This window comes from Branchiostoma lanceolatum, chromosome 4, assembly GCF_035083965.1.
Source record: "Branchiostoma lanceolatum isolate klBraLanc5 chromosome 4, klBraLanc5.hap2, whole genome shotgun sequence".
In the NCBI taxonomy this organism is placed as follows: domain Eukaryota; kingdom Metazoa; phylum Chordata; class Leptocardii; order Amphioxiformes; family Branchiostomatidae; genus Branchiostoma; species Branchiostoma lanceolatum.
The window spans coordinates 2,644,472-2,668,699 of record NC_089725.1 but is presented as its reverse complement, the minus strand read 5'-3'; the positions used below and the strand labels follow the sequence as shown (position 1 = coordinate 2,668,699).

General features: G+C 41.3%; 1 protein-coding gene and 1 long non-coding RNA gene across 3 annotated transcripts in view; one reads left to right on the top strand and one right to left on the bottom strand.

Moving 5' to 3' along the window:
- Window positions 1–201: 201 nt before the first annotated feature.
- Window positions 202–24,228, bottom strand: part of LOC136432225 (protein jagged-1-like) — a 58,015-nt gene continuing 33,988 nt past the window's right edge. Inside the window, exons 11-26 of one of the 2 annotated variants that reach the window (XM_066423286.1) lie at window positions 24,076–24,122; window positions 22,117–22,290; window positions 18,656–18,806; window positions 17,989–18,153; window positions 16,140–16,253; window positions 12,366–12,479; window positions 11,772–11,885; window positions 11,064–11,180; window positions 9,301–9,328; window positions 8,980–9,065; window positions 8,655–8,768; window positions 6,436–6,557; window positions 5,586–5,852; window positions 4,132–4,263; window positions 3,521–3,671; window positions 202–2,906 (exon numbers count right to left, since the gene is read on the bottom strand). In XM_066423286.1, coding sequence (XP_066279383.1) covers window positions 2,497–2,906; window positions 3,521–3,671; window positions 4,132–4,263; window positions 5,586–5,852; window positions 6,436–6,557; window positions 8,655–8,768; window positions 8,980–9,065; window positions 9,301–9,328; window positions 11,064–11,180; window positions 11,772–11,885; window positions 12,366–12,479; window positions 16,140–16,253; window positions 17,989–18,153; window positions 18,656–18,806; window positions 22,117–22,290; window positions 24,076–24,122 — 2,306 coding nt within the window. In that variant the 3' untranslated portion in view covers window positions 202–2,496. The remainder of the gene's footprint in view (window positions 2,907–3,520; window positions 3,672–4,131; window positions 4,264–5,585; window positions 5,853–6,435; window positions 6,558–8,654; window positions 8,769–8,979; window positions 9,066–9,300; window positions 9,329–11,063; window positions 11,181–11,771; window positions 11,886–12,365; window positions 12,480–16,139; window positions 16,254–17,988; window positions 18,154–18,655; window positions 18,807–22,116; window positions 22,291–24,075; window positions 24,123–24,228) is intronic. The other variant, XM_066423287.1, reaches the window with a different exon arrangement.
- Window positions 17,563–24,228, top strand: part of LOC136432231 (uncharacterized) — a 42,404-nt gene continuing 35,738 nt past the window's right edge. Inside the window, exon 1 of the long non-coding RNA XR_010755478.1 lies at window positions 17,563–17,946. This is a non-coding gene — a long non-coding RNA (uncharacterized lncRNA). The remainder of the gene's footprint in view (window positions 17,947–24,228) is intronic.

Genomic DNA, 24,228 nt, shown 5'->3' with positions numbered 1-24,228 from the left:
AGGTGCAGTTTGACCCAATTTTGTAATTCTATTATACCAGGGATCTTCCCTCCTGAGCCTTTGATTACAAATAATCATTGATTATGCAGCACTGAGATGCAAAAATTTACTAATGACGGCGTAATTGTTATTGTCCATTATTCAAATATCTCCAAAACATTACTAAAACATCTCCAAAGGAAGCGACAGAAAAGGCAAGAATTGGTACAAAATATCTTAAATAGATATTTATTTCAAACGTGTCCCTATATATAGGTCCTCTTGCAAGTCCACATACAAACTTGTACCAGGGAAAATACCGAGAAGCTTTGATAATTTACATGCTACTTCTTGTGTTTTTCACAGTCATGTGTCACATATCATCTCCATGCCTACAGCAGAAGAAAATGGATCTCTGGAGCCCTTAGGAGAGTGTGATCTGCAAAGGGTGACGTGTCGGAAAAATTCAAGTCCTCAAGTAGAAAAATAAACGAGAGACCTCTCTAGAAAGGACACAACTCAGCAGAGGCAGGGGAGAGAAGCGGAACAGCATGAATTTACAGCCAGAAAAAACAAACTGAATTGTTTCCAGAAGAAAAAGTTCCCACAGAACACTGAACCTACGATCCTGTATACTAGCCAATTTGGATGGTTCCGTTCTAATGTAGCCAAGCTATGTTGTTCACTATATTGTTTGTTCACCTGGTAATGTAAAACAGGGGTAAAAATTCAAGCAGATTTTTAAAATCATCACTACAATAATTTCAAAACATCGTTTTACTGTGAACTACTGTAAAAGCTACTCATGGAAAATGTACCAATACTTAAGTCATGTTTCTTAAAGCCAACTACTGATAAGCAAATACAATGTAATGTCAGATACTTGGATTCTTGCGTCAAATTTTTAGCCCTGTTTTAAGTCTGTACAATGTTTCTCTCAATATGAGAAGAGGATCGAAGTCTTGTCATGTTTTCTAGTTTCACTACTGGGTTCGCACTATTGTATTGTTGTAATGTAGGGTACGGTCTACACTTGTACTGTTTAATGTTGTGTTCGGTAACTGTACTGTACAACAGTTGTTCAGCAGGTATCTCAATACTGACAGCATACGTCCATGATAAATATTTCTGCATAACACATAACTTGGGGCATGCTCTCAACAGCTATTAACATCCACAAACTCACATATAAATACAGGAATGGTGTCCAGCTCTCTCTCTTGATTATTTCTTTAAATTAATCAAATATACATGAATATTAATTAAATATTTACATATGTACAGATCAAGTATGATAGATACTAGTAGTTGACATCTATAAGATTTTCCCTCTCTAGTCCAGTAGTAGCCCTTCTGCTTGAGCACCTCTGTTGTAGTGCATACCGTGAGCTTTTGCAGCCTGTACTCTTCCTGAAAGATACATTGCAGTCCTGGTTCATGCTCTTAACATGCAGGGACATCCCATCTCCCCTTCACTTAGAGAATTAGCCCTTAGGATACCCCAAAATAGACAATGTCTACCATAAGAGACCAAAGCGTTCAGTTTGGCAGGACATTTTATCTTAATTGCTTCTACAAATTTCATTCTGTCGCAAAAAGCAGCACATCCCGCTGCGTTCTGAGAAGCATGGAGGGAATTGTGCATGCACACCAAACCTACTCTGCATGAATGGCCCAGTAGTACAGTGCAACAACATCATGTGACTAAGAGAAGTAGGGCCTTCTTTCTTGCTGTATCCTAATAGTAATAGCTGCGCTGAGAAATTTGCTGATATCATCAGCCTGTATAGTGTTACAGAGTAGTTACTGTACGAGGCTATTTTGCATTTCTTGCATAGCAGTACATACATGTAGTTGCTGTTTGTACAGAGGAAGTATGCAGTATCACTTTGTAACTAGAAAGAGTAGAAATGTTTCTTTCACACTTTAGACCAATTCATTGGCATCCAACTACTATAACTGAATATCCAAAAAAATAGGAGAGTCTTTCTTCAAGAAATAGTTTGTTAAAGGTGTACTATAGAAGGTTGTGCATAGAAAAGATTGAACTGCGTATTTTTTTAATGGTCCCTCAGGGCTTTTAAGATGACAGTTGACTATGAAGTTGTAAATTTGGGAAGGCTTTTCCATTGTCTTAATAACCCAGAGAGATCTCTTTTGTTAACATGATGTGTTTAGGAGAGGCTCGGCAGTGTCATCATAAGTGTCAATTTCAAAACATACACATTTACCAACAGAAAGGTGACTGGGACAATAGCTTTGCTTTGAATAACCAATGATCTTGGTGAAGACTCTAATGCTTTCACTCTAAATCTGACTTTGTACACAATCTCAACAAAACATACAAAAGCACTGACTCCAATACTGCATAAGAAAACTCTATATCAGAATTGTCTCATAAAGATCACACATATGGAGATGCTCATAATATATTACACTCAAAAAATTAACATAACTTCTGCGAACTAAAACGTTTCACAATAACTTTATAATACTTACACATAAGTGCCACAGGGGCTATACTATCAGTTCAATGCTGGCAACACTTTGTGAACTTCTTGTATTTATATCTTTTATATTTTTTCGCTTGTCTAAATTATGCTTCCCTCTGTCTCTGTAAGAGTCTCTTTTGTAAAGTACTCTTTGGTTTTTATGTGAAACTTTTTCTCTGTGCTGGTTGTCAACTGAGTCTAATGAATTTCTCGAATGTGTGCCTTTATCTATAGGTTGGTAAATGGGATTTCTGTAGCGCTGTACATTGACATCCTCTTGTTTATTGTTTGTCTTGTTCTCCAGGTTTATTCTGTGGTCTGGATTGGGAGGCCGTCGTTTTCTCCGCTGGCCGAGGCACCATATCAGAAAGACCACAAGACTGATGAGAACAATGGAGCCGACAATGGCGCAGATCAACGGGACCATTAATGTGTCTGGGAAAAAACAGAAAAACAAATGTGCGTCAGATGTTGCATGGTTATGGATAAGCTGCAAAATGTAATCACAACGTCTGGTGCGTGTACAGGAAAACAACAACATCTCTGGGAGTGAAGGGCACAAGACAATACTGTAAATGCCTTTAAATTCGTGGGGATTCAACTTCACGGCAGGGGAAAAATGGAGTGTTCATGATGGTATTTAGTTTGCATTTGAAGCAAAGGGGGAGGTCGGCAGAAGACAGAATGAGCATATTTGCACTGGTTTTAGGTTTGCGTTGAAGAGGTCACTGCAAAACTGCCAACATTACACCACTGCAAAAATTGTCAACATTTACGGTATCTGATACCTTCTCCAAAAGAATGGAAATACTAATGACAGCTCAGTAAGCACATGTTAAAATCTGGAGCAGCCAGAGATACATCATGAGTGGTTCAATCCATTATTCATGAAACTATGAGCCTACGATAATTTACTTCCATACTTAATCCGTTTTCATCCTCATAATGCATTATAATTTTTCATCATACCAAAACCTACTCAATCTGTCCATCAACGTAGACAGAAGACAAACAGGACTTGATTAATACGGCAATGTGCTGACTCTCACCTTTATAATTGATGATGGTGGTTTCTACCTTCACCTCTACAATAGCTGCGAGGATAGAGCTGTTGCTCTGCTTTTTGCTGATGTAGGCTGCTATAGCGTTGACGACCTCCCGAACCACATTGTCTCGGCCTCCCGACGTGTCCTCTGTGGACTGGTGGACAGAACGACAACAAGTCAATCACAATGAGTCACTCACACATGGCAAGGTACAAGGCAACACACTAGTTCCCCCTTGTGGGAAATGTCTTTTCCCACAAGAGTTCAGGTTGGTGGAGGATTAGCAGAAATATCCTTGACTGCTGGACCTACTGCGAAGGGTAAAGGAGGTTTTCGCAATGTTTTATTTTCACGGTTGAATTCTGCAGTGCATGTAGTAGATCTACATTGTATTACATTAGTAACACATTTTCAAGGTGCCTTGAAATCGCTGTGGAGAGGTCACCGCGAAAGCAAAATCATTGCAAACAGTTCAAGATTTATACTTCACAAAGACACAATGATATGAGTACACTGTATCCTTCTACACTTGTCTTGAGTTTGATGCATGGTTTTTCAGTCTGATGCAAAATACATGTTCGAGGTCGACAGTGTCCATACATATGGTGACTTACCACTGCAACAGCTATGGAGTTGTTAATATCCTCCACCGTGTCACACAGCAGTAGGAGCGACTTGTCCCAGGCAAGCTCATCCAGTACAGGCAAGTGACGCAGGGTATTGCAGATATCCTCCACACAAACTCCCTTCAGGCAAAAACAAAAGAGCAGTTTGTGAGTCTGTGTCATTTCTTCATCTTAGAACACTTTCACTCTATTCCTGAAAATAATTTTTGACATTTGATCCGGGATGTCACCAGCTTAAATTTTTTCCATCCCACTCATTGTTTAGGAGTCATAAACAAATACATTTACATCAGTCTCATGTCATGAAATTTTGATTTTTTGGGGCCTGAAAAGGTGACATTTTTTTTCCGTCCCAACAAGCAAATTTCCGTCCCAGGACAGAGGGACGGTACTGGAGACAGCCCTGCATTTGATAGCACTAGCACTGAGTAGCAACCAAATTAGATGAAGAATTTTTGGACTGGTCAGCAGACAAAAAGGATAATATATACTGTAATTCTTGATTTGTTAACTGTAACTTAACTTAAGCTGATGTAACGGTCACTAGTCAACAGCTAAAATTTCATCATCGCAAATATTTGATCACTAATATTTGAGACAGTAATGTTTGTTCCCACCGTTAGATTTAAGTGCAGTGACGTACTCCATTTTCCCCCAACCCCTAATTTTTCCTGCCGCTATATTAAAGTGATTTACAGTACTCAGTCTGTTAGGGAGGGCACGGGATGACAGACTAACACTGGCTGTGATTTATAGTCCATCTAAAGGCTTAAAACAATTAGAGCAGTATGACATTAACTGTGATGAAAACATATAAATGCGCATGATGATGAGGTCTTATTTGTGGTCTCTGTGGATATAGGCTTCATTTTAAAGCCTTGCTCAAATGACGTTGTCATTTCGCCAGGAATGAATTAAGCAACCTCTTTGCCATCTGTCACAGTGTCACTGTGTGGATGTTTTCTCACAGAGATGGAGCTAGTGCATGCTGTGTCATTTGCAATTATATGCCTCCATGAAATTTATTCTACAAATACTTTGCTTGTCTCTTCCAGAAATCTCTGGCAGGGATCCAGCCCAAACTTTTCAGGATGTTTTTTGACATCTGAAAGTTTTGGGACAAGAGTTGATGTTTTCTAAGAGATGGAGCAAGTGAATGATGTGTCATTTGCAATTAATTTTTCACCGGAAAATTTATTCTACAAACTCTCTTTTGTCTCATTTGAGACATTTCTGGCAAAGATGCAGCCAAAACTTCACAGGATATTTCTAGACATCTGAAAGTTTTGGGACGACAATAGAAAACTTGCCTTGGTGAAATTTATTCTACAAACTCTTTTTTTGTCTCATTCAAGACATTTTTGGCAAGAATCCAGCCCAAACTTCACAGGATGTTTTTTTTGGGGGGGCCAAAATATTTTGGAGGAGAATAGAGAACTTACTGTGGACATCCTAGTCTTGTCGAACATAAGGGTTATCTTGGCACAGTTGTTGTCTAGTTCTGTGGTGTTAGGCAGACAGGTGGATGTCCTGCTGACCGGACCGGCAGGCAGGTCAAGTCCAGGGGTGCGACAGTGTCCCCACCGTCCACACGGAGGGGTGAAACAGGAGTCTTCCGTGGGTACCATGCAGTACTGTCCTGGCGGACACTCCATGGAGTCCATGGTGTTCCCGTCTCCGGCAAAACAAACCTCGGGTCCGCACCAGATCTATCAAAGCAGACACAAACTTGATTACCAACACTACTTATAACATTATCACACGCATAGGATTATCCAAATTAACATCAAATCACCAAACAAACCCCTGCTATTATATCACATATGGAGCCATCAGATGTGACACCACTATAAAATGTCCCTAATCCCATCATGTAGATTATAATCCTAGAAGACCTGAATTATCTGATAAGTTATCTTACTGATTTGCCAGTGACTGTGGCAGCTGGCAAGATTGTAAAAACACATACTTCTAAACAAAAACATTGACAGATGGGAGGTACAAAAACAGTCCATATGTGACGTGGAAGCCTGCCAAGTGTTCCATGGTATCTCAAGGGCGTCTGTCACAGTGTCACAGACATAAAGGGGCCTTTCTCTTCAGAACTTCAAACTTGTGGGAGGTTGAAAGGGTGAAGCAAAATGGGCTGTTGTGTACTCTATTGAATCTGTGTGTACTCCATTGAATCGTTGATGAAGGTTAGACATCCAGGTAATAAGATACGCCAAAAATGGTTACTCAAGCAACTGGACAAAATTTTGAAACAGTACTTTATTGAATGGTTGTGTGTACCTGGCTGCAGACCACCTCTGCGTTCCTGCAGGAGCATGTGTTGCACTCGTCCTCCCACTTTGTACCGTGTGCAAACAGTCCGCCACTTCCCCAGCATGGCTGGCGCTGGAGGTCCCCTAAAACTAGACAAAACAATGGCATCATCAGTATACATAGTCGCTTCATGAAAAACATGGCACACCTAAATATATCACGCATGTCTAGCCAGAGAAAACAGATTACACGCGTCTTCCAACGTAGCACTCATCTGGAGAAATCATTTCTGTCTGGATGGAGAAAATAACTGGCATATTGGGAGGTTCATATCTGCATGAAAACAAAATGCCACAAAATCCAAAGTTCCAAATTGAGATGACTAAGTACATGATGTCTCCTTTACATGTGTCAGGGACTTGGCGGTCTCAGGGTTGCTGTGGAGGAAATTGCGTACTGGGTGGCCAGAGTTATAACAAGTTTGTTGGTCAGAGTTCTTATATACTATAATTCTACTTAGATCCGCGGTATAATTAGATTCGCGGAATCGGCGGCGACCTTTGCGCCGCAAATCAATTTCCCCGCGGATATGTTTATCGTACTTTTGCCCCCCTCCCCACATTTACGAGTGAGCTCGACTTCAGGGAAAAGCGACACATAAACAAATTATGCACGCGATTGTGTAAAACATGACAAACTTTTACACAGTACATACGTGTATTGTATACAAGTGATATTACATTTAATTTGCAGAAGTTTGGCCGAGCGGCGTCGCTACTCCCGACCGCTACACACATACTAGTAACTTACCGAGAAATCAGAAAATAATTAGCGAGATACACGCCAAAATTTTGGCTTTGCATTGTTATAACGGGCGTGGGGACGCCGTCTACCGTTGTACAATCACGCTCTTTTGTTTTTTGCTATTGTTATGCTTGCAAACAATCGATATCGGTGCCTTTGACATACGTTGATCTCATTAAAAACCTGTTTTTCAAGAAAGCCAGCAAATATACGTAAAGAAAAACAAGATTTTCGCCCGAGCATTTGAGTCCCTGCGCTGTGATTTGCCGCCATTTGCCGCCATTTGTGGTCGTATTCGGTGGAGAATCTATTCCTGTAATTTTTTTCCCATGAAAATTCGGCGTAGGTAGCGTAGATGAGTCGTATCTTACGCCGTGATTTACTTCAAAATACAGCGCGCTAGCGGCAAGGGCCTGACTGGGCCGCCATCTTTGTTGCATGTTTACAGCTTGTTCTAAAGCGCTGATTGGTTTGCGTCAGAAAAACTTTGCTCTGATTGGTTGACTGCAAGATTTCACGTGATCACAAGGCGGGAATTCCCCGTCACAGTTTAGGCGTGGACCGCATTTTGTGATGATTTTGGAGCAGTTTTGTAGCGACCTTCGTAAAATTTTTGATTTTGAAAAATTAAAGAAGCATTTTCTGATGGCAGTGTTCAGGTATTTTTTTCTACTCATCGCCCAGCGCGAATTTAGAACCACTGCGGATTTTCCATTTGCCCGAAACCGCGGATTTTAGGCCCCGCGGATCTAAGTAGACTTACAGTATATTACTATTGAGTTTAACACTATCAGCCACACGCTTAAGCTATTTTGTGGCAGTGGGGACCTCAGAACAATCATTGGCCCATTTATTGCCATGTGCCAAGATGCTTGACTGGGAATCCAACAATTCTTCACTATTTCATCCCTGAGCCTTGATCTCAGTCACGATGTCAGGTATTTGTGGTGGAATGCTGCCTTGTGAGTTGATGGAATATTTCATCCAAACATTTGGTTGATCTGTAGTGGGTAACGCTGCCTGTTGTACAGTACCTGACCCAGACATTTAACTGTTGAGGACTGACTTCATGTCTGTAGGCAGGGAAGGGTTTGGAAGAACTCCCACATACACACTCAGACCCGAAAAAAGTGATCAATGCATACCCTCTTGACAGCCCTGTTGTTGGCAGTCTTCGTTTTTTATTTCATTTTGCAATCCTGTCAAATGTCGACAGTCTCCATTTAAAAATTTTTGCAATCGTCTCAAAATGCAGAAAATGCCATTTCAGAGGGTTGAATTTTCAACATCTTTTGGTGGGGCATGCCCCCGGATTATGCAACACACCAACCCCACCCCCAGAAAGTGTGCACCTTTGGTGCTCATTGTCCCAAAAAAGGTAAAAAAAGACACCCCCCCCCCCCCACACACAAAACAAATCCTGGCTACGGGCATGGACTTACCCAGTTCACAGTGCCTTCCTGTTCTGCCGGCAGGACACTTGCAGGTGTAGTCATTAATGCCATCCAGGCAGGTGCTTCCATAGGCACACGGGTGGGACGCGCAATCATTGATATCTGTAATTAAGAGTGACATGCAAACCTTCAATTATTATCTGTGAGAGGAGGTCTCCATAATCAAATCATGTGTCAATTACATTGTTCCATTGTGATGCAGTTACGAGAGATTGTGATAAAAATCTGGTGTCACATGTCACCTCTGTAAATGAATCAGTTTCCTCAGAACTTGTCTGAATCATTACGGGCTAGTCATTAATGTTGGGCTTACTTATTCTGCAGTCCGGTCCAACGAAGCCCTCTGCACACTCACATCTGTACCAGTTGACTCCATCAACGCACCTTCCACCGTTATAACTACAACAGGGAACATTATTTCAGATTGGTCAGTAGGGATATTGGACAAACATTGCCTGTCAAACAAATTGGTAATTAAAGATGCAACATATATTGCACCATTTATGATGTATCATTCATATATAAATTGCTGGTGCAAGGGTCGGATTCCATAAAGTTGTTCAATCAAAAGCAAAGCTACAACTTTATTGTTAACAATAAAAGAGATAACAAAAGAGAAACTGTTACTACTTACCAGGGGTGCGGGTTGCAATCATTCACATCTGGAATAAAAGATGAGGAGTTTATACAAGGGATGGACATGTCATTACATGCTGAGATAGAACAAAGCAATAAAACCGATAAAGATGGAGAAAATGAAACATTCCTGCTGCGTCTTCACATGGGACTCGTAAAGCTTGATATGAAGCTATTCATTTTTGCTCTTCATTATCCTCAAGATTTATCATTCTGATTGACTATTGTCTAGTGAAAAATGAGAACATATAAAAAAGGCGATGAGGCATCCATATCTAACTAATAATACATGTCATCCCCATATATATGGGCGTGTCCTGGACTTGCACAATGCACGGCATAGGGTTGAAAAAACAGACAAAAAGAAAGTATCAAACTACATGTAGAAAGGCAACATTTTCGAGAAAATGCGGGATATTCCCTTCCCATTACCTACACCTCAAATATGATGTCCTTAGCATGTACCAGAAGGGAATTACATGTACAATGTATGAAGTTTTGGCATGAATTATGAATTACGGAAAGGAGGTCCTCATTACCATAATTTATGTCCAGTGTATTTAACCTTCCTAAAGGTACCTACATGTGAAATATGACATCCATAGCATGTAACGTAAGGGCGATACAATGTTCTGCATAGATTATGCAAATAAGGTCATCATTAGCATAATTTATGCCCAGGTGTAAGCACATTTGCTAATGTGAAATATGACATTCAGAGCATTCGCTGTAAGGGAAATAGAAGTTTCTGCACACATTATGAAAATGAGGTCCTCATTAGCATATATCATGTCCAGGTGTATTCACCTTTCCTAAAAGTACCTACATGTCAAATATGAAATCCGTAGCTTTTATGGTAAGGGAAATACAAGTTTCTGCATTAATTATACAAATGAGGTCTTTATTAAGCATAATATATGGTCAGGTATATTCACCTTTCCTAAAGGTACCTACATCCCAAATATGACATCTGTAGCTTTTATGGTAAGGGAAATACAAGTTCCTGCAGAAATTATGCAAATTAGATCCTCATTAGCATAATTTATGGCCAGGTGTATTCACCTTTACTAAAGGTACCTACATCTCAAATATGACATCCATTAGCTTTTATGGTAAGGGAAATACAAGTTTCTGCATTAATTATACAAATGAGGTCTTTATTAAGCATAATATATGGTCAGGTATATTCACCTTTCCTAAAGGTACCTACATCCCAAATATGACATCTGTAGCTTTTATGGTAAGGGAAATACAAGTTCCTGCAGAAATTATGCAAATTAGATCCTCATTAGCATAATTTATGGCCAGGTGTATTCACCTTTACTAAAGGTACCTACATCTCAAATATGACATCCATTAGCTTTTACGGTAAGGGAAATAGAGTTTCCTGCATAAATTATGCTAATGAGGTCCTCATTAGCATAATTTATGACCAGGTGTAGCACCTTTCCTAAAGGTACCTACATCTCAAATATAACATCAGTACATCCGTACCATAAGGTACACATAACTTTCTACAATACCATTAGTAGAGCTACCACCCCACATCTACTTGGTTTTTGGCGGAAGAAGAAGAAAGAAGAAGAAGAAAAAGAACAGGCAAGCAAAAACAGTATATTCTCCCTCCTGTGGTGGGGAATATAAATATTGAAACGTGTCAGCCGTGGATGCTTACAAGAGTGACATCTATCTACTAAGTCCAATAGTACCATGTAAAAGTTATTTGTGATGAGTAAATACTAAAATAGGTTGTTGACTTACTGTCCTGGCACTGTGACCCCTCAAAACCTTCCCTGCACATGCAGGTAAAGCTGTCTCCACTGTTGATGCATGTGGCCCCATTCTGACATGGGTTGGACGCACAGCTGTGATTCTTGGCTGCAAGTAACACAATAAACAGCTTGAAACTTTCCCACCCAGAAAACTTAAGACTCCCTCCTCTAATATTTACAAACCTAAGCCCTTCCTACTATGTTTCTCTGGCTAAGCCTTCCTGCTTTGCGGGGCATCTCCCAATTTGCTAGAGCTTTATCCCCAGTTTTTAATAGAGACAAAGCCGTGCTAATGCCCAGTAATGCATTCAGGATCACAGGGAGACCCAACACACACTGATCCCAATGCAAGTGGTGTTTTTGGGTTACCGCTGGGGCCCCAAGTTTGTGTAAATCCAGATTTTCCCCTGCCCTGTTTTGGCACAACTGATCTGATAAGGGAAGAGGCTTCCTCATTGATTGGCAATGGTGTGGTCTGGTCACAGCAGACAGGGAAACTGAGTAAACACCAGGATTAGGGCATGACAGCTGGTTAACCACTTAAGGGAGCTTGGGTTCCAGAGGTGAAGGGCAAACATAAAATGACAACTTCCAGCAATTGTTTTAGTGTACAAGATGGTGGTCGTCTTGAAGGATGTGATCTCACAGACCACCTTGGCTTGAGAGTGTTAAGCAGTTGATTTCGTAGGTGTCTTACCTATGTGACAGGTGAAGCCTTCCCAGCCAGGTGAGCAGAGACAGGTGAAGGTATCCCCAAGGTCGATACAGGTCCCTCCATGAGCACAGGTCATGTCGTCACAGTGACTGTGCACTGTCGGAGAAAACAGGTATTATAACTCAACAACTACAAACAAAAACTATAAAACAGTGCCAGGGTGACATTTGATAAGACTCCTCAGCCTTAGCTAATCTCTGTGGAGGGTTTTGCAGTATAAGTAGGCAGCTAAGGATCAGGAGGGCAACTGCTCCGATACTAGAGGTCAGGTTTAGCCAGGGCTGAAAAATTCTTCTTTACACAGGGGGTTCACTCTGGTATTGCCTCCTGCCTACAGAAATAGAAGTGTTCTATTGCCAAGAAACCAGAGACTGACACCTTCCCTGGAGCAAAGGAAGATGGGCGACAGTATGCCAAGTAAATGGTGAAAGGCTCAGTCCTTGCCCTCAAGCTACAATGGCAGTTCCTAAAGGTGAAACCCATTTCTTTAACACATGCTAGCAGGGAGGGGTGGCAACATTACATTTAATACACAACCTTGTGACCTATGCAAAGAGTGACAAGTGTCACACTCACAGCTGTTACATGTCCTTCCTTTCCAAGGGCTCTTGCAGTGGCATGAGAAGTCGGCTACGTGGTCAACGCAGGTTCCATTGTTCCGGCAGGGATTCCGAGAACACTCATTCTTATCTACAAATAAAAAAAATTGATCAATTTTTAATTTAGCATAACAAAGGCTGATTTTTACTTGTTACAGTCAATTCATTCTATTAGGTGTCTTTATAGTACACATTACTCTTCGTACAAACAAATGGCTGTCAGCTACAATCACTTTGGTGATCTGATGGAAAATTAATAATTCAACCAAGCGATAATCAAGTTAAAAGGGGAAATTTTTGGCTCCTGCATAGTTAATTTTTGATTTACAAGGTACAGCCTGCCACCTGCCAAAGTCAATGTTGAAAGCATCACTCTTGCCTCCAATTTACCCACACAAAGTAGAATTTATTCTACATTTCGTGCCACTGCTAAATGGATTTTGCATGTTCTGTGACTTGAGTCAGGCCAGGAAGGGAAGTGGGTGGAGGGGTGTTACTGTTAGTTCTGCCAACAAAACAAGGAGTCTGGTAGTGGTGCATGGCAAGCATTGATGTGCCCCTTGATGGCATTGCTTTGGGAACAACTGCCTTCCTATTTGACTACGAACCTTGAAAGCTAAAGGTCTCCATTTTCCCATGTACTCTACATCCTGGAATTGTGTTTGTGGTGTAACCTATGATCCAGCCACTGAGTGACGACAACAAGCCTGTGCACCTACTTCAAACAAGCCGGAATCACACTTTCTGGCATGACTGGTTTAATCTTTTTACCTACTACCACGTAACGCAATAAGAGACAGAAGCAATGTCCAAACCGTTATTCCGTTTATGTTTGTCTTTACTTGAAATTTTACCCACCGTCACAAATTCAATAACATCATGTAAACAGAAGAAATTCAATGGTGGACTAGTGACATTGACGAATTATAAATGGCGGATTTGGCCAAATGAGTTTGCCTTAAAGGTGCCCTAAGCGATTTCAGGGGGTAAAACTGGAAATATTCTGGGTAAAGAAATCTATTGAAATTGACATTTACTTCCCCATATTAGCACATTTTCATCATTATTTCATATTTTGGGCATTCAAAAAGAGAACAGAAACAAGTCGCAAAAGGAGTTTTTTATTTATTGGTACCATCCAATAATCAGCTCACAATCCAGCCATAACCGTTTTCTGTCGACAATTTTCGGTAACTTCCGGCCACGTGACGTCACAATGCCCGAGCACATTGAGTATGACCATGTGATTATTTCTCCGGAAGCGTTCGGGACTAATTGGTCAGAATCGCGCATGTTCGGAAGATTTGAAATGATGGCTGGCCACCAAGTGCTCAGATTTTCAATGAGTTACCACCACACAACGACATCGCATCTTTGCTCCATGATGGTCGATATGCAATGGGATAGTGTTATTCAAATTTCCTATGAATGGAAATCACTAAAAAAATAATTTTGAAAATACGACTTTCAACGCCCTAATATTGCTTAGGTTGCCATTAAAACACAATAATCCTAAAATCCCAAAGAAGGTTTCTCACCCTCCTCAAATATTAAACAATGGGGTTTTGAATTAATAATGAGCAGTTGCTTTAGGTAAGTACAAAAACAATAACATTGTAGGGAAAGCCAGATGGCCCATTGTGTTTAGTAAACACATCTTGTCTTCAGATGTGTATCATTATTCATCACATATTACACAAAGTCATATTTCATATCAATTTTCATTTGTTACTCCAGCCATGAACGCTTTACTGAATCAACTACACTGGTGGGAAATAAGAAAAAACAAGAGTCCGAAGATCTCACACCTCCATGAAATACTTACAAGTTTCTCATATGTCTCATCTATGAGTGGTTAATTAATTATGCAAATAAGGTTTCGATTGAAATACTGTAAATCACTTTAATATAGCGGCAGGAAAATATAGCGGTTTGGGGAAAATGGAGTAGGTCACATCATTTAATTCTAGCGTTGTGGACGAGGCACTAAATTTAAAACAGGTGTCTGTAATTCACAGACTGATGTGTGAAAAAATACATGAATACTAGTATTATCATTAAAATCTTCAAGAAAAAGTCGGCAGTTTACAGACCAAAGGCGTGAAAAAACATGAATAAAATGATAGGCACGGCAAGCGGTGGCGGTGTACAGTTAACAACCAAAGAACGTACCGCCGCGGGGACTTCAAAAAGATAATCAGGCTTGCGTGTAGTTACTCAACTTCAAAGCCATGAAAGTATATTCATATCTAAAATTTATGACAGACAACACGAAGCTCATTGCTATAAATCGTGACACATTTTGACAATGTCATTCCTTTGTGAATTTGACGACGAGAGACGACGAGAGAGACTAGAGAGAATGCTGAGCTGGTTGAAGAAAGCGAACGCGAACGCGTCCTTGAAGCCGCCGGCGCCAACTCTGCCTGGCCTGCCAAATCCAGCGGACACTGCCTACCCGATTGACATCGCTGCCGCCAACATCGAGGTGGAGAAAGCCCTGAAGACGACGAGCCGCAAGAGAAAGCATGGCGGGAACAACCACTACACTCCGGAGGTCAGGGCTAAGATTGCGAAGCTCTGCATCAATGTTGGGCCGCTGAAAGCAGCGAAGAAGATGGCGAAAGAACTGGAGAGGGGAGTCAACGAGTCAACAGCGGGTTCGATTAAGAAGGCATTCCTGAAAGAATGGTACGAACGACATCGACAACTTCGCTCACAAAAAAGTCGGCAGGCACCTGAAACTTGGCGACTTCGATCCCGTGGTGCAAGAGTTCTTGAGAAGCACGAGAAAGGCAGGTTTTGTCAAACTCGTAAGTTTTGAAATTGCGCCGCCATCTTGTTTGTTGTCTTTTGTACGTTTGGGTGGCGGCGAAATCTTCATGTTGGATTTCCGATTTTGGTCACATTTGTAGCTTGCAACGAACGCCTGTACATTTGACCATTTGAAGCTAAATGTTTGACTGTATTTCTGCCTCAGAAATTCTTAGGTTAACATCACATTTCTTGTAGTTTCTTCATTAAATGTTTTTGTTCAAGTTGTGTGACGCCATTTTCCTTATGCTATTGTCTGCACGCTGAGGTGACGCTAAGATTTTGTACGTCTTATTGTATCGTCGAGCACAACGTGAACGCCGTAACGTTTTTGTACATTTTATGCGGGAACTTTTTAATCATAACTTGAAACGATAATGGTATTTCTACATACTAGTACCATTCTGTAAATAATTATAAGTTGTAACGACGCCATACTAGGAAATTGTTTGTGCATGCTATCGTCAGTACACATTGCATAATTTTGTACAAAAAAATGACGACAAACTTGTACAATAAATGCTTTATTTCTTGAAGAACACCTTTCCTTGTTCCTGTGTGAATGACTAGTACAAAGTGTGCATATCGTGGCAAATGAATGGAGCGTGATTGTGTACTAAGTACTACGTAGTTACTGTACAGTGTCGGGGCAAGAGGGAGGGGGCAGAAGAGTGATCAAATTATAACGATATGAAAATATAGTGGTTGAACAGCAACCGCTAAAGCTGCTATAATAAAATCCCTGTTAAAAAATCATGATTTACAGTAACATGTGTCCATTGATTGTTTCCTCCTTGACACCATCTTCCCACTCACTTCCTGCCACTCTACTGACAGTGTATTCAAACAACTATGGACACATAAGAACATAACAAACAGACATACCAAGAACAAAGCATCCTTTCACCGAGGCAACAAGTGTGTGGGTTTAACTCACTCTGATTGCAAAGTATTCCCTCCCAGCCCTCGGCGCAGACACACTGGAAGGAGTTGATCCCATCCACACAGGTGGCTCCGTTCAGACATCTGTTCACAGCACAGTCATTGATGTCTATAACAGTGGGAATACAATGAAGTCAGCACACTGGCCATTATATCCATCTATGCACCACTGTGTCTATATATCTATATTTCTATTGTACTTGGCATTGGCATAGAGCCCACAGAACTGCATCAGACAGCTTTACATTCCCTTTCCACTAGAGACTGTGATCACTGAGCGACTGCTGAGCGACCAAAGATTTGACAGATCACTCAACGAATTTCACAGGTATTAAAAGAAAAAAAAATTTAAAAACATTTTTTGTGTTTTATTGTTATCTAATTCATACTTAAATAACATCATATTCAAATTGTGATATCAAGGGTTACACAAAACCAAGTTTGGTCACTGGATCTAGATTGAAGCTGAGCCATTGCCTTCTTGTGGAAAGGGAGCTTTAATGGTGGCACTTACCACATGGTAAAACATATTTTCAAGTTACTGTAGTTTGACTTTAGCCTCCGTTGCAGACTCCTTCCGGCTGTTTTCTTTTTCAAGTTACAGTTTTACTATTAATTTTTTTCCTCTTGTTGCTGGCTGTGAAGGACAGCAACAACAAAAATGTAATATTAAAAGTGTAACTTGAAAAAGAAAACAGCCGGAAGGAGTCTGTAACGGAGGCTACTTTGATTTGTCAATGTTACTAAAATAACTAATTTAAGAGCTGTTTTTAGAAATGGTTTCGAACGTTGAATATCAAATTTGACAACATCCTACATTGTATCCTACATACCAGTGGTATACGGCAGGGTTATAAGGGGTGACAAACCTTGGCCTTCTAGATCCAAGGCATCATGCTGTTCCTCAATATAAACATATCATAAAAATACCAATTATATGACTGGCCTGGTAAAACAGAAATAGGCACCAATATTCCGTCTCATTTCTCAGCCAGAAAAGTGTGGACAGTGCACACCATACATATATCTAAATAACTAACACTGTAACGTTACTAAGAAACAAATTGAATGCAGAATCACAATTGCTTTAGAATCTGTGTCTTGTTATCAAATAGCCTCCATTTTACCTCCTGTCATAGAATATTTACATCAAGCTGATAGCTTTAAGGAGATTACATTTAACATCAATGATGAGAAATCTTATCCTTATGGTTTGGTAGCTTATCAGATAACCCCTTGCATAAAAACATCCTGCTTTCTATTTTTGGCCTTGTTAGTTAGTCATTTTGTAGAGTGAGTTTTGAGGAAGTACATAGATGTGTGAGTGAGCACAAGTTTTCATTATGAAGTAAGTAGAGAAGAGTTATCATGGCTGAATACACCATTTTGAAAGGAAGGAGACTTATTCAGCTGTAACTGATCTTGCAATTGACAAAGTATGCCCATTGAAGTATGTTGACAGAGAGTTGTGATAACTCATAGTCATACTCTGTTTAATACATGCCTCTGCGGCAAGAAGGCCAACTAAGCCCAAGATATCTCCAAGTAATATCAGCAGTAAGGAATCTGCGGAATTTCTACGGCAAAGGCCTGCCCCTGATAGTGACAGAGTTGGAATACTTTATCTTCGATCAGGCAGAACTTGTGTACACCCTTGCCATCCAGACCTCTTCTGAGGTCTGCATATTTCCAGCGACTATGCTGGGGAGACAGCTGCAAGTAACGAGATTGTTGCCGTGATTACAGCTGGTGCCTGAAACTTCTCACGTCTATCTGGAGTGACATTGGACATGAGACCACGGGTAAGTGCAGATACAGGTCATGCCTGTTATAACATAGCTTACTTTCTTGACAAAACGTTCCAGTGTAACCACGGTTGCATGCACAGGTGAAGTCTCCGTCAGGCTGGCTGATACAATTGCCATGGTCGCCGCAGACGTTAGAGGATATGATCATCACCCCATCACTGGATGCGTTGGAAGAAACAGCGACTGTACAGCTGTCTATCACTGAAACATTGCCAACAGCCCTCTTTCAATATATGCAACCTCGAAAATTCATCTCATTTCCAGCCATGTTAGATTGCGCCACACACACACACACACACACACACACACACACACACACACACATACATTGTTAATGTCAATGACAGATCATATTTTACAACTATTCAATAAAAAAGTAAGCTAGCTATATATTTGCCACAAGGTTCAGAGCGCTAGACTATTTCCTTTCCTAACTATGGATTAGATAGTGCACAGGCAAGTATCACATTTAATTTCCCATTCCACTGCTGCCTACAGCATGCATGTCATGCTTTGGCTCCAAGCTTTCCACAGGCTCTAGATCTTGTTTCATTTCCCCCCGGGAGGACCCATGTCTAACATGACACACCCTTGCAGGATCCCCACCCACAACAAAAATAATTCCTAACCAAACTATGTGCTATATCAGGAACAAACAGGGTATCCGGTTCGACTTCTGTATGACTGTGCGCATGTATGTTACCTTCACACGGCCCGGTCTGACAGTGGTCTTTCAGGTGTGTGCAGTTCTTGCTCTCAAATCCATCTCGACATTGGCAGAAGTAGTCCGTTTCAAGGTTGTAACACTGGGCGTCATTCTGGCAGGGGTTAGGGTTGCAGAAGTCCACGTCAATCTGAGGAGAGATGGACAGATTTCATATCAAAGTGAGGCTGTGCATGGCAGCGATGTAAGTTCAGCCACAATAGGTCAGAGGGAGAGGTGCCCAGACGTCTGCATACTTCCATTGATCACACACTCGAAAATTGAAAATGTAGGCATCCTTTTTTCTTCTTCTCAACTTGTTATATTTGGAGTCTGCTGAGGATGTGATCCATAAAATTTACATGCTGTGGCCTTTGTACTAATGCATTCATACACTAATAGGTAAAGTTGTACATGTCCTGGTAGCAAATGTTTGCTATCAAGAAGGTTGGTACTCTGGCCATGCTCAGACCTCCACCGCACAGAAATGAACAACAGAACGTTCCTGAGAGCCAAGGCTGGTGTGTATCATTAATATTTCATTGAATCATAACACGGTGCACAAAACACTGGTCTGAGGTTTTCTCAGTTTTTCAATGGACTTACGTGTTACGATGGCTTGAGTTCATCACGGAAGGATAAGGGACAAGGACATCAACTTTCACGACTGTTCCCCAGAGATAGATCCGTGCCATGGTGATGATAACTGAACAATAACTGATGCACTCTCAGTTGAGAATGTTTCTATATATATTACTACAAGGGACTCAGGGAAAGTGACAAAAAATCTCTATAGCATGTTTCCTGTTGTAGAAATTTGACATGTAGGATCACCAAACATGTCAGGGTTTACAATTTTAGACAGAAGAGTGACAGCTTTATAATATAAGCGAAATGTTACTCTAGGAGGTACACAACCCTCGGCATGGCGAGGTGCATAGAATGACTGGATCACGTGACTGTGGTCGCAGGTCAAGGTGCAAGATTCGTGCATCTAATTAAATAATTTGAGCTCCGCCCAAACGAACACAATGGTACACTTGACATTTATGCAATGAATTACACAATAAGAAAATAACTTCAATCTTTTTTCCATCACTCCTTTTTCTTTCAACCAGTCTTTTCCATTCTTTCACTCATTGTTCCTTACATCTATTTACTTTGGTACAAGTCAAACAAAACAGAAACAAGCAAGCTGTGACCATCAAAAGAAGAGGTTCCACATACAACAACCTCTTTTTATTGAAAGATCAATGGAAGTGGTAGCACCTAGTACCTGCGACAGCTTAAAGGAGTCCTAAACTCCAAAAGGGGGTGTTATTTTCCACTAGATTATGTATCAATGAATACATAATCAGCCGACTATATAAAAAGGCTGTTGTGTTCAGCAGTTTACTGATTTATCATCATTGATAATTGATTTTGCTGGACTTGGGAGTCCTGGATCTTGCCAATTCCAGTATATCAAATAGCAACGGTTTCAGTCAACCAAGGTGGCCCAGCCAAGCATCCATGGCACATAAATCTCAACACAGCATACAAACACCTCTTTGGAGGATTGTCGCCATTACAAACGGGTAAATGTCGGTACGCTCTACTTGCGAGTAGAAGTAAGCTAGCTTAAAATCTTCCCTAAGATGTGGTAACACAGGATGGATGCAAGCCAGGGCTTGCAACCTCTTGGACACTAATGTTTACAGTTGGCAAAGAAGTTTGGCATCTTGAGGACTTTTTAAGTCCTATTTCCTTCTCATCAAATTTGCCTCATTGGTATGTGATGAATGCAACCACAGCCTCTTGCTGCCAAAGGAGCCTCAAGAGGCTGGGCATATGGGGAGAACACAAATGGGCACTTTGTGTTGAAGGAGGGATCTGGACCAAAGTGACTTGCTCTTTTTCTCCTTCATCATTACAGTTCGTCTGCACTGATGCCCAGAGTTATCTGGTTAGTCAGCACCTGTACAGGATTGGTTGGCTATATCTCACTGGCACCAAGAGGACAACAGGTGATGCATGGTACAATGGGGTGATCCATAGGTGTTGGTGACACTTGCGATTGACTGCTGCCGGCTAAGTAAAAATTGACAAAGTATTTGCCCAAACCATGGCCAGAGCACACAAGTACCCTCCATCCATCGATTTGTGCTGAAGTGCCTCCATGTCTGAAGGATTTGTCCAGAATTGTTTCCAAGGTTACCCAGGCCAATTGCCTGAGCTGATACCAGGTCAAGCATGTCAAATTCCAGACTGCTGCTGACAACAGACACACTCTCAACTGCTCCCAGCACCCACATACCCACCCACCAGACTCAGGGGACAATTGTTTAAAACAGTCTATAGATTTTCCATAAAATCTTGAGACTCTGTGAAAGAATCTCAAGATTTTTCAATTTCTCAATGACTCGTGATGACTCTTCTCCTGGGGGTCATTATGATCAGTACAGTGACATAAACGTTTTTCACAAAATAGCAACCCTTCTTGAGTTATTCTCTTTCAAAGTCTGAAACAAAACCTGGCCCTGCAGTTCAAAAAAAGCTGCTAGGGGGCCCAAACCCATGCCACTTATTCTCTGCCGCAAGAGCTATCTACCACTGAAAAATCAAGACCATGGTATGTCCAGAACACAAGATATCAAAACAGAACGTTTTGCTGCAGTACCGTAACAAGCCGCTGGGGGGGGGGGGGGGGGCCAAAATCTAATCATTTTACAGATCTCATCAAGATCTATCCACATACCAAATATCAAGACCATCCATCCAGGCCTTCTCCAGTTATGCTATTCATCCACACACACACACACATACATACAAATGCTACCCAAAACATAACCTTCTTGGCTAAGATAAAAACGTTTACGGCACTTTCATTGTTGTTTCTTGTCCCTGCAGACATCAACATTCACACCCTGCCTTTGTTTCTATTAGTGAAGACTGACTTTAACCCTTAAAACATTACAATGTATGTACCATGGTAACCTGTACCGTTTTTTAGAGAAAACATTTATAGGAATCATCATGTAAGTTAGCTGAGATTTTCTCTTCAACGTAGTTCAATTTCTATAAAAGTAAAAGTTTGATCTTTTTGGTCCTTTTAAAGAGGTCAAAAGCAACAAACATGGATGGTTAAGTTTGGCTGCTTGTTGTGTTACACATTACCAGTACCGGGGGGCCTCCAAACAGAATTTTGAGTTTTGAGCCATCGTCCCTTTTATTGAATTATACAATAATTAAAATGAAGGGAACATCTACTTGATAAACACTGAAATATGTCAAGCAATTTGTCAAATGTTTACTGGTTTACTGGTTCTGAAGTATTGTGCAGTCTGCAGAAAGTGGAGCTGCCAGATATTTGAAGGTCACCCAACTACAACACAATTTGGTACAAAAGGTGATCTCAGACAGAAAAGTGGCTAAAGGGTTGATTGACACTTGTTACTTGTAAAATCTCCAGTTCCACCCACCTCGCAGTTGCGACCGACAAATCCCAGCGGGCATCTGCAAGTGTAGCTGTTATCGCCATCCACACACTGCCCTCCGTTGCGACAAGGGTTGCTCAGACACTCGTTGATGTTCCTCTGACAGCGTCTACCCTCGAACCCCAGTGCGCACTCACAATGGTAGCCGTTCACCAGGTCCTAGCGAGACAGATAAACATGGATTACATCTCTTAGACTACAATAATTGCAGCACAATGGCAAGATGTTGAATATGGAGACAGTTACATCAAGTGAAGTGCCAGTACATGATCAACAAGATTACAATGACAATACCCCAAGGTTACCACCCCACCAGGGTTGTCTCCAGCTTCAGATTAGTTTTCCTCCTCTAGCTCTTCTGTTTGGGGGCCCATGTTGCTCATTTCCGTTGTTAAATCTGTCATTTCAAGTTTATGAAAATACAGTTTCGTCAATTTTGTGTCATGAAGTAAATATCTTTTTGACGGACGGACAGGGTAAAATTTGTGTCGTTTCAAACGAGCAAATTTCCGTCCCGGGACAGAGGGATGGGTACTGGAAACAGCCCTGCACCCCACCCCCCACTAGTACAGAGAGAGGGATGTCCCTACAGCTCAACTGGTAGCAGCCTCACAGTTGAGATCCTGGTTCAAATCCTGGGATGGGGACACCTCAGGTGGAACTGCACCTGTTTTTAAAAGGGATGTAAAATGGGTGTCCTGTGTTCGAAGAGGTGCCTCGAGCCCGTTATAGGGGAAGGGCTAGGAACTCCTCCCTGTATAAATCCCATGCAACTGAAACAGCAAGGAAACTTGCTACCCTACATGTATTGCCACTAGGCCCTACAAGGGTCTGAAGGAACAAGTGAACTCTGTACCACACTCAACAGGTGGTAGCAGGATGCTGAACTCTCCATCCCAGCCAAGCCCTGACCTCGGGTCACTGCACCACCATGTGCCAACCCACATTTACATTATAAGAATATTTCGGCCCCTCCACCACAAAGCTACCATGGCAATTTAGACAGCTGTCAAACTGAAAGGTCATCTTTCCTCAATTAACACAGTCCTCCAGGTTGGCATTGCCTGAATTCCAGCACACTTGATCCCTGTGAGAAAAATTTGCCAGGAAGAACTTGTAAGCAGAATACCTAGAACCAGGTGTTCACTGTAAATTTACCATAGAAATTTAACAAGGTGATATGATCCTTTCGGGAAGAACAGGTTTAAAGGTTCTTACTGATGTAAAAAGGGAAGCTAAGAGAAGCTACAATTTTTATGAGGGTCTACATAGGGGATCCTGACAACGCTTGATTTAATATTAAATTGATGAGGCCTGACAAAGCTTGATGGTAAATTCAAGAGAACCGGCAACGCATAACAGTAAATCTACGAAGAGTTCATTGGCTTGTGTCACCGGTTATGTCAGTGTCCGCAGACTTGGCAGACTATCCAATGAACTTGTTCCCAAACAGTATAGCATTAAGCATTGCTGGTCTTCCTGAATTCAATGCTAATCATTGCCAGCCCTCCTAAATTCACTGTCAAACATTGCCAGGATCCCTCCATGCAGACCCTCTGCAAATGGATCACCTGTGATCCCATGGTGATGCAATGGTTGCTAATGTTGAAGTATGCAGGTAGTATAAACAACTAGACATTCAGGACAGTGATGCAGTCTTTGTCCCAAATACCACTCCTGCATGTGGCATGAACATGCTCCACATCCCAACAAGTGAAACATGAAAGGAGGTTTCAAAGGATTTTTATGGGCGACCCCGGGCACTTGTTTCCTTTGTAGCTGTCTGGGTCTTACCATGCTCCACCCAGCACCACTGCAAGATCAAATACCACACCCGGTCTGTAGGGAACTTGGTCAACATGTACGCAATATGGTCATCCAATGGGGAAGTGAATATACAGCTATTTGTTCCTATTGTCGGTTGTGAATAGATGGCAGACCTACCACACAAGTTGCTCCATTCTGACACTGTCCAGTGCAGTCAGGAATGTCTGCAAAATATAGATACCATATTGCACTGTGAGCAGAAAGTTCTGCAACAAAGTATACACAATCATCTTGAGTGAAACATGATAAAAGAGAGCATTCATTTCCATT